Source organism: Gymnodraco acuticeps, unplaced genomic scaffold, assembly GCF_902827175.1.
Source record: "Gymnodraco acuticeps unplaced genomic scaffold, fGymAcu1.1, whole genome shotgun sequence".
NCBI lineage: Eukaryota > Metazoa > Chordata > Actinopteri > Perciformes > Bathydraconidae > Gymnodraco > Gymnodraco acuticeps.
The window spans coordinates 1759535-1778193 of NW_022989768.1; the positions used below are offsets into that span (position 1 = coordinate 1759535).

The following is an 18659-nucleotide window of genomic DNA, read 5'->3' on the forward strand; positions in this document are numbered from 1 at the left end:
TTATCAGGTGTTCTTTTCATGCCGTGAAGTGACCCCAGTGGAGCATTTTGGAGGGGAATGAGTTTCCACCCTTTTGGATGTTGCTAGAGCAATTAAAGCAAGACAACACCTGGCCACAAGTAGCTCTGACTCATGTCTTCAAAAACACTGAGCTAATTATAAATTAATTATTTTATGTTAAGCACCCATCAAGGAAAAAGAAACCTGAGGAAAAAATATCTAACTACAGTAACTGCTAAAAAAAAATGTTTCTCTCTCTCACTCTCTCTCACTCTCTTTCTCTCTCTCGCTCACTCTCGCTCACTCGCTCTCGCTCGCTCTCGCTCTCTCGCTCTCGCGCTCTCTTTCTCCTCTCTCGCCTCTCTTTCTCTCTCTTGCTCTCTTCTCACTCTCTTTCTCTCTCCGTCACTCTCGCTCCTCTTTCTCCTCTCTCTCTCTCTCTCTCACTCTCTTTCTCTCTCTCTCACTCTCTTTCTCTCTCTCTCTCTCTTTCTCTCTCTCTCTCACTCTCTCTCTCTCTCTAACTCTCTCTCTCTCTCTCTTGTACGTCTTTGCACGTCCCATGTTTGGTCTTAAAATGACCGTTTTGAAAGCACACAGCTTTAATGAGGATCCAGCTGATCTCTTAAGCACTCCCATATCTTACCACCTCATTGGCTTATATCAAGGGGAGCTTTGACCTTTGTTTCATGTATTAAAGCAAAATGAGACTAATCAGCCCAGTAACAGTGATAAATTACACAGCGGAAATTATAGAACGGGAACGAGGAAAGAAAAAAAAGAAGGAGAGTAGGCGCTTTGTGTTACACCATAGGAGGTAAAGAGTCCAACAGCTTTGAGTTGAGAATGAGTTTGTGGGGTTTTAATTGTGTTTCTTGATTGATGGTCACTATTAATGTGAGTGCATTAGTTTGCCATGTGAAGAGTTAGAATTACATTTTTGCAAAAAAGGTACCCACACATCACATTGTGAGTCACCAGTAACTTTTTTAACAATTATTTTTATTTCTGTAGTCAGTCCACTTTTTGAAATTGTACCTAAAGCTTTACATAATATCAACAATGAGATCGTAAAAGAAGCCTGTTTTTTGTAGTGTTAGTTCTGGTTCTACTCTATAGCATAACAATAGAATAGAACCAGAACTGTATCATAAACCTTTTGCAGAATATTGATGGTAGTAAAAGAGGCCTGTTTTAAAAAAAAATGTGAGTTATTTCTGGTTCTACTCTATAGCATGATCATTTGTTGTCTAAAACACTTCATATATACAAAACACTTACAAACTCTGACCTGATATTCATTTTACCACAGTTTTTACTTTCAGATGTTCCTATTAATCTTAAAGGTTCTGCATTATAAGACACCTAGCCAAGTCACACATCTTTGAACTGCCCTGAGACAGTATTCCTCATGGTACCCCTGGCAGGACTAACGACTTCTCCTGCCAATACATTCACCATTCAGTCCCAAGTGGTACCTCTTGCTTGATGATCAGTATAATTTTACTTTTCTCCCCTGACTTGTTTATGATGCATTTTTTATTTAGCTTTCTCTTTTAGTTACTACTTAATGTCCTTTATGTGACCTTGAGCTGTTATTTTTTATATTTCACACTATTCTTTGTATGTTTCACATAATTGATTAGTATGATCGATTGACTGTAAGTGCAACAATGTTGTTCATAACTGGTGAATCAATATTGTATTAATCCCAGCATTTGCTTCATCTTTTGATTGTTTCTTTGTAGCCATCTTCCTGGGTTCCTTCCGTATGCCTTATCAGGAAATGTGTCGGATGATAGTGGAAGTGGATGAGGAGCAACTCACTGAACCAATGATCCAGGTAGCACAGTGCATACATTTATATAAATAATCAGAGCTTTAGACTAATGGCGTATTTCCACTGCAGGACCTAGCACGGCTTAGTATGGTATGGTTAGGTCTTGGTAGGCCATGCTCACTTTATGCTGCGTTTCCATTACAGTTTAGTACCTGGGGTAGTAACTATAGTACCGCAGTGTAGGCGGGGTGATCGGCTGTTCGGCGGGCGGAGCGACGCTGCGTAAAACTGCCGCGATGTCCTCTTCAATGCGAACCACAAAATCAAAACATCAGCCGTTAGCTGTTAGCACTCAAGCTAACAGCTCCTCATATCTGTTCAGAAACTAGACAAAAGTTAAACATGTACAAACCACAGACTGTCTGTGTCATGGTGAATACAGTCGCTGCTTTATTTATGTCTGTATGACGTTGTTGTGAGTGTGGACGGAGCATATACAACGTTAGCTTAGCCTGATCGATCCGATCTCCATTCAGAAAACACGCATTTTAAAAGGTTTTTCGCCTGCCGTCTTGTCTGCAGACCGGTATCAGTATGTTGTTACTTCGGCATCATTTTGAAACGTGTATTACAATTAAATCACGGTAAAATATGTTCATTTTGTTGTAGTTGTAGCCCCCTTGCCAGCGATTCTCTCTGACCATTCAGCAGTCGAGAGTGTGTACGTCACTAGTTTTAGTTTAGCATATTCAGCCCGGTTGTTGGCCCGGTAAGAACCTCGATTTTGTAAATATAAATTAAAAGACAATAAGTGAAAATATCTTTTAAAGTTAAATACTAAGAAACTGAGTTTACTTGGCTGATTTCCGAGGGGAGAATGTCACAGACGTTTTGAGCACCTTTACCCTCTTTCTGCAGCTTGACCCTGTGAACAGTTGGCAACAACTGGTCAGCAAACCTTAGGCTACTAACAGTAGTGTAAGGACAGAGAGGGTCAACAGTGTCGGATGATTTGAGGAACTGTGCTCATGTTTTGCAGCCTGTGTCAGTTGTATGGCAGCAGGAGCTTCTACAAGCTGGAGGCCTCTATTGACTTCCTGGGCAGTCATGCCAATATGGAATTATTGTAGTATAATTGCAATAGAATAAGGAGAATTTATAAATCCCACAAGGGGAAACTATACTCTACTATACTCTGTGGTGGAAACTTCTGAAGCAATGGAGACAGGACTCGGAGAGACACGAGGAGAGCAGGAACTTTGATGGCAAACACTGATGGTTTATTTGGAGCTTTGGCCGGATAATTCACAAGATGTGCTGTGCCACGAGTTGACACACAAACCAATTCTGAATATCTCTACCCCATACCCATGTATTTAGCTGGTTCTGAGAGAATAATCAACATTTTGCATAACAAGATAAAACCATAACGCCAGCTGACGCCAACAGGCAGGAACAGGGAGACAACACACTGAGAGCACAGCAGCCAAGGTTGGGCAGTACAAACTGATAAACTGGGTCAAAGTTATGGGCCGAAGAAAATATTTCCCCAACATACTCTACTATACTAAAATCAAGCATACAGTGTAAATTCTTCAAGTTAACTTTAAATCAGCCGTACCAATAACTTAAAAGGTTGAATAACAGGAAGTTAAGGAGTGCCTATAAAGCTTTTAGATTGATTAACTGAACCGTCAGCTAAAAAGAATGAACCAAAACAAACATTAACTACGGATGTCAAATTATAGTATTAATTTGATCAATAATTGTTAATTACAACCTGCAGATAATTAAAATTGATTAAATAAAGTGCCATTTAACTCAGTTATTCAAAGTGGCAATATTTGTTTTTACTTCAGGCGTTGGAAACAGATTTTCAGCCGAGTTTGAATGCATCAGACCAACATATTTACCTCATGGTAGCAGTATTTGTTGAGATGGCTGTTACATTCAGAGAAGGCAATTTCATCGACATGGCTTGAATAATTGACCATGTATTCCTTTTGGATGTCTAAAAACCCAATCACGTTTTACGTATAAATAGCCTTAAGGATATAGTCTCCTGTTTGATAGTAACAAACATTTAATTGGAGTCACAACACTTTATTTGTATTGAAAGTAAAAGACCTGACAAATATCCAAATATGCAGCCAGTCAAACAGCAGTAGGTTAGATTTCCTAACAAGACTGCGCACTACAAAGTTGTAGTCATAGGGCTCTTTTAATTACATTTAGAGAAAACACCAAATTGCTGTGGAGGCATGGACTGCAGGCAACCACATTGCTGTGAGAGCCAGAAATACATTACAGACAATCCCCCAATGGCAAAGAGTTTAATACAAACTTTAGATCATTTCATTTTCTACATGGTTAAGACATTAAAAGATGAAATAAGAAGGGTATAATGCCACACCAACTACAATTATCATACCTAAGTGTCTCAGGCATCATGAAACGCCCAACGCAAGGCTTTTATTCAACATTTGATGAATAACCAGTTGCTTTTCTCTGCTCTGCTCCATATTGCTTCTCACTGCTTTTCTTCTTCTCTCTTTTTTGTAGAACCTTGTGAAGCACCTACCTGAACAAGAGCAGCTGAACGCCTTGGCCAAGTTTAAAAACGAGTACGCCAATTTGTCAGAGCCTGAGCAGTTTGGGGTTGTGGTAAGTACACACACACATACACACACACATACAACACACACACACACAACACACACACACACACACACACACACACACACACACACACACACACACACACACACACACACACACACACACACACACACACAATTTGCAATACACAACACAAGAAGTGTACTTTAGCTTCCCCACCAGCTGCTTAGCTCTCACAGCATGTAAACATAGGATATGTATCTAAATACAAAACTTATTTTGCGTTATATTGAAGTGTTTTTGTTCATGCAGGATCTTTAATATAAACTGTGTGTAAAATGAAGCAACAGAGTTTTATGGAGCTGGTTTATAACTATGTAAATGTCATATTCATGTAAATTGTCTTGTATTTGTCTCCTATCTCTTCCTTTCTCTTGATTTCCTGGAAACACACAAACGGAGCACTTAAATATGAATATCCTAATCCCATATTTTTAAGCCGTAAGAGGAATGACAAGACACCTGTAGACTGCAGCACTAATTTATGCACATTAAAGAGAAGCACTGCTGCCTAATTACGTTTGCATCGTTTTCTTAAAGTCTTTTCAAAGCAGGTTTATTTTTAAATTATTCATGAGAAGCGTAGCCCTTTTTGTGTATTTTGTGCCTAGCAACCAAGTTAATGACAAAACTTAAAATAATCTTCATCTACTTCTGCACCAAAGCACCCACCTGTTTAGCATACACGCATGAAAGAGAATCTTATCACTGACTGAAAACGCAGTGACTGAGAGGTTGATTGGGAGGGGAGGGGGAGAAAAATAGAGCTTGCTCAGCTGTTGTTTAGTGATCATCAGGGAGACGTAGAACAAAGAGGGGCTTGCTTATATAATGTTGTATCGCTGCTGTGCCTGCGTGGGCACAAGGAGGCCTGTGTGCTTTCACCTATCAGAAAGGCCCGGTTCAAAAGGAATTTGTAATTGACCATTGTGCAAACGCATGCATGTTATCTCTTCTGGTTCCATGTGTGCCACTCTCATACTTGATTTGAACTTAACCTTGCTTATAGTAGCATTAAATAGGAACATATCGAATTGCATTGTTATGATTCTTACATTGCCTTGGTCACTAGGTTAATACATGTTGTTTTTGTGTGCAGCTGCTGTAGTATATGAACAAGTTTAATGTTTCTTTCTGACAAGAAGTCAGGAAAGAAGCAAACAAAGCCCTTGATCTTCCAACAAAGTAATTATGTACATCCATCTCCATACAATAAGTTTAGATTCTTCATGCATAGTCAATGTTATACAGTACAATAGCTGTCAGTTGTGGTTGATGATTTACAGACTCAAATCCAAAGAGTGTTTTCCAGTGTGATCATGCTGCTGGCTCACCTGCGGTAATGACTGGCATGTCTTTGAATGAAGGTTTTTCATCAACATTGTTGTTGAGGCTCCACAAATACATGTATTTACCAACATATTTACTCAGATTCATTTGCTTTTACACTTTATGGTTCATGATTTTAAAACTTTTGATCACACGAGAGGAATGTAGAGTGTTGGGGAAACTTCTGTGTAGCAATGCAGGAGGAGTCACCGACTCATGAAGGAGACACGGGGAGAGCTGGAGCTTTGATGTCAAACACTGATGGTTTATTTAGGAGCCTCAGCCGGATAATTCACACAAGTCAAAGAGTCAGAGGTTCTGACTTCACGGTAGAGTTGCCACATCAATTCTGAAGAACTCTACCCCAGACCCATGTATTTAGCTAGTTCAGAGAGAATAATCAACATTGTGCATAACAAGATAGAATCATAACACCTCTATCAGCTGACGCCAACAGGCAGGAACAGGGAGACAGAACACTGAGAGCACAGCAGCCAAGGTTACAGTGCGTGTGCTCAGTCAGGACAGTTTGAACTGATACACTGGGTCAAAGTTATGGGCCTTGGGAAATATTTCTCCAACATAGAGTACATTCACTGTTAGGCTGCTCAGACCAGGATTTTTGGGGCAGATCGCTTAAAACAGTATCGACTAATATGATTACAGATCAGGAGTCTATTTAAAAAAATGTATTCCACGCCGTTCAACAAGCGATTCTGCTACTCTGCGCTGTTTATACGGTGGGTTTTAGGCTGCCTATGCTTTTCTGTTGGTGTGTCTCTCTGGCTTCTTGTTTAGACAAAACATAAAAATGTGTGAAATAAATACGTGTTTTAAAAAAAATACTTTCACAAATTGTAGTGACCCATTTTTTATGTTTGAACCCCTCCCCTTCTCTTTTAAATACGAACCTTCAGATGCTCAGTTTTGTAGAATGGCCTCTGTAGCCTTTAACAAGCAGCTGCAGACATTCACTCTGAAGGCCGCATTCTGCTTTCTTTCTCCTCCTTTTGATTACGTTCGACCCACTTCAATATCCTTATCACAGAATCTATCCCATCTCCGGGCTCCCTTTCAGCATTATGTTTGGTTCTTGTGCACCTTGGTTCTTCTTAATGTTGTCATATTATTCTACGTGTCTTTCTTTTCTATTTATCTCATACAAACTTACACACACACGCTCACTCATACGCTCACTCACCGACTGAAATAGTCATTTGATAACATTACAGTAGCTATAATTAAACCCTTGATGGAGGACATCAAACCGCACAGCCAGCTGTTGTGTGAAACAAACAATTGGAACCTGCGCCCCCACCCCCACCCCCCCCCCCACCCCCACCCCCCCCCCCCCCCCCCCACACACACACACACACACACTGTGGCTGTGGCCAGGCCCTCGGCCCAATGCAATATTCTCCAATTTTCTCTAATTGTGTGAGAGTGGTAATCCAAGGCAGCCTATTGTATATTCCACCCCCTCCGCTGCCTGCCCTATATGGACACTAACTCCACAATTAACTTACCAGACTTGGGTCCCAAATCAAATCAGTGCCAGCATCTATTACTACTGCCTAGCAACACTTTTCAGTATGTCTGTTGCATAAATGTATTTTAAATTAGATAGCCTAATGTGAGAGTGTGCCAAACGTGTTATTGTAGTTATTTAAAGTTTGTCTCTGTTCTCTGATTTTGTTCCCTCTTTTTTAACATAATTTCCTTTAGTTTTCCTTTATTCTCTTTTCTATTATTTTCATTTTGATATTATTCTTTTTTGCTTCATACTTTTTTTGTATCCTTTATCTCTCTTTTCCTCTTCCAGATGAGCAGTGTGAAGCGGCTGCGTCCTCGTCTCAGCAACATCCTCTTCCGGCTGCAGTTTGAGGAGCAGGTTAACAACATCCGTCCAGACATCCTGGCAGTGAACGCTGCGTGTGACGAGGTCAGGAAGAGCCGCTCTTTCGGACGCTTGCTGGAGCTGGTTCTGCTGCTGGGAAATTACATGAATGCAGGCTCTCGCAACGCCCAATCATATGGCTTCGACCTCAGCTCCCTCTGCAAGGTGAGGGTTAACATGCTGACCTTAACAACAACAGTCAACCTACAGTATGTAGTCCTTAATCCCTCCATCGGTAGCGGTTCACCATGGGTGATGCGTGTTTCAGGAAGAACATCTCAATAGAAAAGCCTTTTTTACAGATTTTTACACCGAGGTTCAGTTGCACTTACAACTATATATTATTTTTAAAACTGCAACAATGACCAAATTAAATCCAAGTTTGGTAAGCAGAACAAATACACACTGAACAGTTAGATTCTTCAAAATTCTCATTATTATACATTTAATGAAAAACCCCATGTTGAAATGGCCATTCACAATATAAACATTGAATTACAATTGTTTGTGTTTAGCCTATTATTTTGGAGAAAAACAAACTTTTAAAATATGCAATTAGTCGTTAGAAACATTCTGGGTGTGTTTGTGGGGGTTGTACTCTCGGGTAATTTGTGTGTGTGTGTGTGTGTGGCTGCATATTTAAAGGTGTTACCCTCATGTAGGCTATACAAGAGTGTTTTTTGTCTTTTACCTTGGCTGACCCTATCAGCATGGCATACTTATCTTTAATGGTTCTGTTATTAGACATTTAGTTTGAAACTCTTTTGTTTGATTCATCCCCATCATCAAGAAGAAACAAGAAGAAACTATCAAGAAGAAAAAAGTGTTTATTGTGCTTGATAGTCAGGCTATCAAGCACAAAACACTTTTTTCTTCTTAATCTACTAAAATCTATCAAAGCAGCCAAACCCAGGGAGCGCTTTATTCTTATTCTGCTCTGACTAGATAACTGAGGCTACGGCGTGTATCCCTTTGAAAGCTCTCACACCCTGCAGGACAAACTGGGCTTCGTGTGGCAGAAAAATAGAAAAGAAATGTACCTTTTAGATGTTATGTGGCAAGAGGACTGAACAGTACGTTTTCCCGTATGACAGTTAAGGGGAGAACAGAGTGTAATCCTTAAAGTGGAGACTTCTCCAGCGGTTAGATTACAGCTGTTGGCACACACTCATTGCAGTTTCCACAGTAACAACCACTGCAGCCATTCATCACTGCCACCTCTCTGCCCTGTTATACTTGGGTGCTAATGCTCATAAACACCTGTGTATGTACGTACACAAACTTGCATTCATACACATGATGGATTAGTTTAATTAGCGTGGCACTTATTTAGTCAATTAATAACAGTCTATGAAGGAATATGTTTTGTATGTTCGCACTGTTAAGCTGCTGTTCCAGTGTTTCTTGCTTATCGTCATGCCGGTATGTGGTGGGACTAAGATGTGCGTCAATGTCAGAGACATGATATGCAGAGGAAAACATCACCTTTGTGCCTGCCCCTGAGTTTGACAACTTAATTCCACGGCACATTCCACAGCACAGGAAAATTGCACCCGGCCCATCTGGAAAAAGCTAAATGTTTACATTGTCAACTATGATTACCATCCATCTAAATTCAGAGAGGGACCTTTTGTGAGCCAGCACTTGAAGATTTAAAAAAAAAAAAATGGGAGAACGGAAATGAAAAGAGAGATGAGAATGTTTGATTAGAAGAGATAATACAAACATGATTAAACCCAGCAGGGCTGAGCATGCTGCTGTCTACCAATAGATCACCTAGAGAGATACACAGCAACGCACACCACAGGAGGGATGTTTGGCTGGGATATTGAGACATCTTTGAATTGGACTGCAAAACAGAGATGATGGAAATGTATCAGAGAAATTGAAAAATGGTTTCTTTTTGAGGGGAACGAGAGAGGCACAAAGAACAGGAGAGGTCATTTCATTGTGAATATGTGTCTACTCTGCTGCACGAGACATTAAACCATCTTTAGAATCCTCTGCAAACTACTGAAAGGGATTATGGTAGCTGAATGAAGCACAGAGACACCAATCTGTTATAGAACGCAATCTCTTTTTGACTGTTGCAGAAAGATATGTGTCTGTTACAGCATATATATATATATATATATATATATATAGTGATAGTAGTATTCTATTTTGAAAAATAAAACAGAGACATTTTTTTTCATTATTCTTTTTGTTTAATAATGATAAATAATACTGCTCCCGTTTTCATATACATGTATGGAGACATTATTTCCATATAGGCAATCAAATCTTGAATAAAGAGGTCATTTTTCTATAATCAGAAAGATACAGTGAGCTAGATAGCTGCCTGCTATGCTACAGTGCCACAGACTCTGAACAAAAACCCACATACGTTTTCCTGCTGAAGTCTCCTTATCTTGCCTGCAACATAAACACATCTGTTGTTGCACCATTGCATGTTGAACAAGTGACCAAACACATTCACCGGGGGAAGGTGCACTGCTAACAAAATATTGCAGGCTAGATCTGCTCAGCTGGAGAACATTAGCAACATATAAATGTACTTGCAAATGTCACTTCAGTCCAGTTAGATCCTTGTGGGGTCCCTACTCTTTAATACCAGCAACAACACGCCGTCTACAGGCTACAGCGCGGGTTTGTTTACCTTGTCTGTAGTTCCCTACAGTGTAGCACCGCCACTCTGGCAGACTGCCAGCAGCTGTCGAGACAACGCACCCCCGCTGTTAGCCTTAGACATTTTAAAAAACAAGGCAAGGGTTAGGGTTAGTCTAAGGTGCAAGTGCAAAAAAAAAATGCAATCAGCTTGTCCCCAGAATAAGCACTTTTATAGAGTATTGAGACAAGATAAAGTGAAATAAAATATATATATATATATTTATGTTGTTACTGTTACAGGTTTATGTGTTTATTTTATATATTTGTGTATTTTTTTTTGTATTACAGCTAAAGGATACTAAGTCAGCGGACCAAACAACCACATTACTCCATTTCCTGGCGCAAGTATGTGAGGAGGAGTTTCCAGATGTGATCTCGTTTGTTGAAGACCTGGACCATGTAGACCGATCTAGCAGAGGTATACATTATAACACATATGTTCAAACCTACACAATGAACACTTCGTATGAGGTTTTATTACAAATGATTAAGCATACAATGATCCCCACTCTAATTATCAAGTAACAACCACACTTCTTGATAATTTTATCATTTCCTCTACCACCTGCTGTCTGGGAGATGTTATCACAGTGTGATTATTGCTGTTATTTTGGTTTTCTGGCCTGCTGGTGTCAAATTAAATTCGCAGGGAGTTCTATCTCCTTCCTGTCAACATCCCGGTGTTTTACCAACTGGTCTTACAAGATATAATTAAAAATAAAATAGTTAGACTATTCTTTGAGCAAGCAAAAGGCAAACAAACAAGACACTTACCCCTTCTCTCTGTCTGAAAGAAAAAGCCATTCTCTTTAGCTTTGAGTTAAATGAAGAAAAGCTTGTTTTATTTTCTCTTCCACATGTTGTTAAGGCAACTAAACAAGCTATTATAACTGAATATTTTAGATATTTTGAAAGGATGCTTTGGCCGCTTGTTTTATGTTGGCCATTAGGCAAATTGGCCTGACATAAACAATAGTGATGATACTGGAAATTGTAATGGTACATGATGGGAAAGGTGAGCCTAATGAAAAAATAATGAGCTGTGTGGGATGTCCAGCCTTATAAACCACTGATAGCATGAACCTTATCTCATGATTACATTGCGTAATTTCAACTCGAACAGACTAAATAAAGAATGTTTACCTGAGCACATCCAAAGAAACCTTAGAGCAAAGACTGCACATAAACAAAATGATTCAATCCATCACAAGAATAAAGTCAGTTAGTGTACATCATCATTTCTATTAATTTATAATGTTTTAACACAAATAAACAATTTGTATTAGATGTTATTTTCTTTGCTTGCTTTTCATGATTGCACTTGAACAGTAATGATAGATCTAGGCATTATACATGTGCTATAGAGAGCTTAATGAAAAGCAGGCTGGCTTCTATTCGATGTTCTTACCTCGACAGAAATTGAGCATTCTTCTTCCGTATTCCTTTGTCTTACTTTGAGGTTTCTTCTTACCTTTCTACTTGTGTTACTCTCTGGAGATTATTCATGTTTTAGATGCTTGTTGATTCTGTAAACATGCAGTGTATTTTACCAGTTCAATGTTTGATCTATGCTACACTCTGCGATTCTGCACTGCGGTTTGATACCAACATTAATCTTTTTCTGTTGCACAATGACAAGAGATATAACTTTTATCTTTCAAGAGAATACTTCAGGTCATGAATACTGCTAAGATGAATAACAATATATTCAAGAGTTTTTATGTACAGTAGTTAAGACTTTTGTGTGGCTTTACATCAGTTACTGTTTTCCTTTTAATTAGCTGCGAGATCATGCTAACAGTCACGCATTGACAGACGCTCCCACATGGCTCTGAGTATGGTCAGTGTTGGGAACATTGTATGGAAAAGGTCACAAACAGACAGGGACAGACCGGGTGGTCAGCTCAGACTCTCTTATATTCTTTGTTCATATTGCCATGGGCAACTCTCAGGAGGAAGCAGCAAGCAGCAGTGTGTGCACTGTCACAGCATGTTTCTGTTGCTGCAAAGATGATTTTACCCACTGCTCAATTTCCAGCAGGAGGGATTGAAGGGAAGAGTGAGGAGAAGAAAAACAGACTGAGGATGAAATATGTGACTATTGTTTGGACTCTTCCTCATAAGGACCCCTCCTGGTTTTGTTGGTGCTCTTATAATCTGCGGATAATGATGCTCCTGTTGAGTGTTTCATTTTCTTCCCAACTGTGTTCACAAGCCCATGGCCATGACTCATAAGTGAAAGGGCCAGATCAATAGAGAGCACAAACCCTGGATCTGTCTTCAAGCTTTTTCCACCTCTGTACATGATGGCCACACACTGAGTATATTTTTGTATCTATATATGTTTTACCCTCTCTCTATCTTCGTCTTTCCCTGTGCGCCTTGGCCATTATTAGATGCATACACTAAGTGTCTCATCTCTTCGTATCTAGTATTCAGACGCACAAATCCCATTTTCTCTTTGTAAACCATGTGTGGCTTCCTTTTCATCAGGTCTGACAGCCATTCGGGAGGCCTGGAGTCACACTGAAAGGGATGTGTTACATCTATAGACGCTAACCAAAGAGCTTACTTGAGCATGAAAACAAGGTTTGATAGAGGTAGCAGTAATGATTTGCGCTGCTGTTGCAGAAGCCGCTGTCTTTTGACTGTATGTGACACAGCTTTCGTTCCCCCCATCACCAACCCCGGCGTCTCTCATGGAAGCAAAACTGGAGCTTAGTTCAGAGTTCCTTTGTGTCTGTCTTCTAATTTCTGCTCCTCTCTCTTCTTTTCAGTATTACAATCATTTTCTTGACATTGAGAAGCAGTCCTTGTGTGCTGTGACTGTCTTTCATTCTATATGTATCTATCTGTCTCTTTTTATGTCTGTCAATATCTCCCTGTGACTTTCTCTATCTTTCTTTCTCTGACTCTATCTCTGTCCGTTTTTTGTTATATCAGTCATGCTCTATTTCCGCTTTCTCTCTTGCTCCTACTTCTTTTGTCCTTCATCCCAAACACCCTCACAATACACAGCAGTCAGGTTTGGGCAATACATGTGGTTTGTCGCGTTGTACTTGGTTCTGAGCTTGATGTTCAAGTCAGAAAAAGACAGAGACATGAATGTGCTCTAACAGGCTACTTCAGCTCTTACATGTTCAAATACCACCTTTCAGTAGAAGACACACTGCTGAGTTGGAAAGCTATGTGTAATACTAAATAGACATGTCTGCATACATTTCATATTGCAAAGGCGGAAAAGGTGTTTTGGTTCAGTTTCTGTTCAAGGCCTGTGGCCCAAGGAGTCATTAAGAAGTAATGTGGAGAATCAGCCATATTGAGATGTTTCTTTAATATGTGGTTAAAGCATTAGTTTTCTACTTGTAGTTTGACCAGCCTCAGGTTAAAAGTATACAGTGAAAGCAGTCCACACTACAACTTGCAATTCACTGACCTTCATGCTCTTTTAGTATGTATTAGGTGCTCAGCCCGATGAGAGTTAGTGTCATGACTTCTTCAATTACAAGTCTCCAGTTTCCAGCCTCTGGCACCATCAATTTAGTCGCACTTGTCTGTCAGGCTCTGGCCTCAGAAGGCAGACCTGCTTTTTTTTTCAGTCTCTTAATTTCCATACATCATAGGATGATCTATAGTGGAGATTTGTGTGTAGCGGTGCTGTTGTGAGTGAGTATGTATGGTCGTGTGCTCCACTCAGTCTCATTTATAGCACAGCAGGTTGGCAGAGTAATAAAAGGATGTCAATGAGGGATTTGACCTCTACAAATAATCCAATTATTATTCCTCCAAAACATCCTATATCTGTCTGCGACCCCTCTGGACCACAGTGGCATTCCAGCACCATTGCTCATAACAATCACTCAGCCTCTAACACAGAAAGAGAAAGCAGAAATAAGGTGGCCACTGAGACCACCATGAAACTCCATCTCTGCTCGTCACCGCACCACAGAGCAATTATACCACAATTCCTAAGTTGTTTGTGACAGATGTGTGTTTATAAAGACCATCAGCGTCATCTGTTTTAAATTACATTTTTCTGTGTTTAACAAAATATTCCAGCTGCTATACTCCTGATGAGTCCCAGACAGATTTTCTCCAGAAGCATATGCCTCAATTTCTGTAACCTGCATGTCTTTTCTTCCTCATGTGCCCCTCCACCTTGGGGAGCCTCATCACCAAAAGCTTTCAGTTTGGATAGTAAACAAATGCAGAAGAGGGGGGATCCCTCTTCTGCATCTCAGTCAGTGCATCACTGGGCTTTAATAATTTCCATTAACATCGGCTGCCGGCTTGGCCTCCTTCCACTTCTGCACGCTGCCCATGTCTCCTCAGCAGATTTCAACTGTTGCTTAGGCAGAATGCTTTCAAGAAAAACCGACAGAGATTTAAATGGAAATGATAGAATAGGTGAAGTGTCAGTTTCTGATTGTTTGCTAGAATAATAGTTTGGACAAGTTAATCTATCATACTAATTTGACTGGGCATTGGTCAGATATAAGGAAATAATTAATGATTTAGTCAAAGATTTATGGTTTTAAAGAGTGTTGACAGAATCCAAATCATGTCTCTCAAGAGGCGATAACCTTCTCGGTTGACAGGGGTCGCCAGTCTCTGGCACTGTTATTTTGGGGGTCGCGGGCTGAAAAGTTTGGGACCCCCTGATCTAGACAGCAGATTTCCGTTTGGTTTTCTGATACAGAACTAACAATCGTATACAAGTTATACAGAAATGTATCTCCAAATCCACAGCAATGTCTCTCTGGCAGACATGTTACTATTACGTTACTAGTAGAAAGGTTTACTGAGGTGTATTGAGTGCTGCTAATGTGTGACTGACTTGATTCATTAAAAGGCAGGACATTTCATTTCTCTAAACAGCTCCCTTTTCCTTACAGCACATGTCATGCAGTACATTACTGTAGAAAGTATGAATCATAATTAAGTGGTTGCCGATGTGGTCTCATAAAGACATTTTTATTTATAAGCATTAGTTAGCCAGGCAATCTTTTGGGATGAATTATCTCTTCAACAAGAGACATACGTGGCCATAATGGCAGCTTAGAGTAGTTTCTCATATAGTCACATAAAAGCTCTCTTAATAAATGCACCTATCACGACAAATGATGGCTCCACAGTTAACAACATGTAAATCCCTCTGCAGCGACATTTTGTTTTAAAAATATTATTATTTTGAAGAACATACAATTCGGTAAACCTGATAAATTAAATACAAAATTATGATTTGTATTCAGAACAAAGTGCATCTGTCAAAGAACTGAATCAACTTGTTAATCTTTGATGAAATATAAGCAATTTTATTTTTGTTGGTCTAGATTTCAATCTGCAAAACACCTGCTGCTCCAACTGTAGTCTAGTGTTTATTACAACTATTCAAGACACAATTTAGTTGCCCATTTTAACCAATTAGCATCACAGGTACAAATATAAGGGTTAAACAAAAGTAATTTGGTCAGTTATTTATAGTAAGTTGATAAAGGCCAAGGTTTATTTTAACATTAATTGATTGTTCAATCATTTTTATTTATTTTTTATCAGATCCACAACATTATTCTATGTCTGTAATGGCAGTAAGAATGGTGTTCCTTGAAGACAAATCAATCTTCATCTGACTGGACATTCCTACTGACCCCTACTTAAAGATTCTTCGCATTTATTTTCACCTAAACTTCTTACCAAAATACAACTCAATCCAGCAGCAACAATCTAGGCAGTGCAGTTGCTTTCTGGATACTGCTCTGGTTGAGACATCACTGGTTCCAATGTCCTCTGGGATAGGTTTGTTTTTAAAGAACAGTGTGCTATGGCATTTCCTTTGCCTTCGCCTGACTGTTAACTATTAATGCCAGTGCTGAAAGACAGAGAAGGAGAGCAGAAAGGGTAACAATAGGACTTTGGGGACAAAGTAAAACGTGCAGTGAGTAGAGAAAACTGAAGTGATAACCATTTGTCAGGTAGAGACGTAGTAGATGGACTGTAGTAAACTTTTTACAGTATGAAGAAGTTGTTATTGCCGTGTCTTTTTTCTCAATCACGAGTGACAGCTTCATGAAAAGTGCCACCTGACTTTTCCTCTCAGCCAGCTGAATGACTTGTGTGGGTTTGTACGTGCATTTACAAGCTCAGCTTCACTGAAAAGACAGTACTCTCACTACACAAAACTTTTTTTTATTAGAATCTAAAGCTATTGCAGATTTTTTTACTAGATTGTTTTTGTATTAAATATGTCATAACGCACAAGTGGGTGTGTGTTTGCCCCAGACAGTTTGTTCCCATCAGTAAATGGGTTTTATGCTATAAATTCAGTCAGGAGCTTAGCTTCATTGAAGTTTTCTATTTTTTTTTTCTTTTCGTAAAGCATGTATTAGGATCAAGGGACATTTGAAACTACTTAAAAATAAGCAGCTTATGCCTTTTTGTTAAGCAGGGTCTAATCAGGGTAATTTAAGCCATATGCTATATTCAGTGACTAGCTTAACGTGTCAGCCATGACCAACTTAACAGAAAGTTAGGCTCAGTGTTCCCCTGCCCTCCCACCTGCATGATCAAGGCCCCTGTTAATAATTCTAAAGACAAAAGATGAAGGACAGAGAAATATTTCTTGTTCAACAGCCGTGTTCCTACTTCAAAAACATGTAAGCAAACATGGCAGGTATTTGCATTCACTGCAAGATGTAAGTCAAGAAGGGCATAGTATTATTGTATGTATTTAATTGGCTACACATAAAGCATGAGCATATTGGAGGAAACAATAACAAAGAGATAGGTATTGAACGTACCTTCACTTGATGTTTATTTTTTCCTCAGATATTGTTTATTCCCAAGGTGTTGCTGGCACTGTGTGAACCCACAATAACCATGCTTTGCAATTGAGCTGGCGCCTCTCGCTCTTTCCCAGTTCTTTTTTTCTGTATGTTGTTTTTCTCTGATACTTTTAGAGCCTCAAAATAATAATGCTCTTGATTCTACCTGTAATTGAGTTGTTGTCTTTCTTCACAGTTCCTTGACATGTGGGTGTGTTTCTGTGTGATGTTATGAATGTGCGTGTGTGTGTGTGTGTCTTGATATACGTGGGTGTGTGTGTGTCAGTGTCAGCAGAGAATCTGGAAAAGAGCCTCAGGCAGATGGAGAGGCAGCTGCTGCAGCTGGAGAGAGACCTGGAGACTTTCTCCTCCCCCGATGACCCCAACGACATGTTCTTCACTAAAATGGCTATATCCTTTTCACACGCATGCGTTCACACACCAGTTCGGGGCATTATTCATGAGTTAACTGTAATGAATTAAACAAAGACATAGAACAATATAAAAATGTTTTGGGAATTGGAGTTTGAATGTTTATATTTAACACTGTGGTGCTCCATAGGTTGGCAAATACGGTTTTTACCACATAACTGAATTTGTGGTGTGCAGGTCTTTGGCTAATCATTTAGTTAAACTTATTTCCTTTACCTTTTACATAATGAAATATGCTGTGTTCCCATTACCTTGAACCTGGCCTCCCTACCACTACTGCAATTTTCGATAGGAAATGTTGTAATGATAAGTGGATAAGCCGTGACTCTACCAATCTCCCTCAAAATAAAACCTTCAAAACTGTTTAAACAGAAGGACTGTTCACAACCCATTGAGAATCTCTCAATAAAAGAAACAGTAGAGATATCTATTTTAACTGTTAGAACAATACATAAATAGAGGCAAGGTGGTCCTCCCGCACTCTGATCCCATATGCACATTTTGTTCACCGTTGATGAAGTGAAGAGTGTCATGAGTGGCATCCCATTCCATAGTCAAGTTTTTATACCAGTACCCCTATCAGCTCTCTTGAAGGGTACTACACTGAGAGGAGAACTGGGACGAAGGAGAGCATCCTTCGTCTTACTGTCACTCTCTTTCTCGTTCACTACATCAGTCGTTGCTAGAGAAAAAAACAAAAGACATTTAATGTTTTATTCAATTGTCAGTTGATTGTTAAACACATTCCCTAATTAACAAACGCGTAAATACACAATTTCTCTTAGGTTTCGTTGTTGACAGCTGTCCATATTTGTTTGGCAGCAGTGTTAATTATTTACTGTCCTTTGAGATAGATCAGGTTGACAGGCCTGTCTCATACCTGGTGTGTAAGTGTGTGTTCAATAATACACCCTGTATCTCCTTCATGTAGTTTTGATCAATAGCCTTGAGGCTGGGGCACTGATGGCTTATGCTGCAGTAGTTAGCAGAGAACTTGAGTGCACAGAAAGGTTCACTGAGAATGGATTTGACAGCTCTCTTTCACTGCTTT

At 39.5% G+C, this 18659-nt stretch overlaps 1 protein-coding gene across 5 annotated transcripts in view; it reads left to right on the top strand.

The window, feature by feature from the left end:
- LOC117548142 (protein diaphanous homolog 3-like) overlaps positions 1 to 18659 on the top strand; it is a 182841-nt gene that overhangs the window by 72182 nt on the left and 92000 nt on the right. For all 5 annotated transcript variants that reach the window (XM_034219218.1, XM_034219192.1, XM_034219210.1 and 2 more), the window contains 5 exons: positions 1749 to 1843; positions 4343 to 4444; positions 7611 to 7850; positions 10644 to 10773; positions 17463 to 17587. In XM_034219218.1, the coding sequence (XP_034075109.1) occupies positions 1749 to 1843; positions 4343 to 4444; positions 7611 to 7850; positions 10644 to 10773; positions 17463 to 17587 (692 nt within the window). The remainder of the gene's footprint in view (positions 1 to 1748; positions 1844 to 4342; positions 4445 to 7610; positions 7851 to 10643; positions 10774 to 17462; positions 17588 to 18659) is intronic.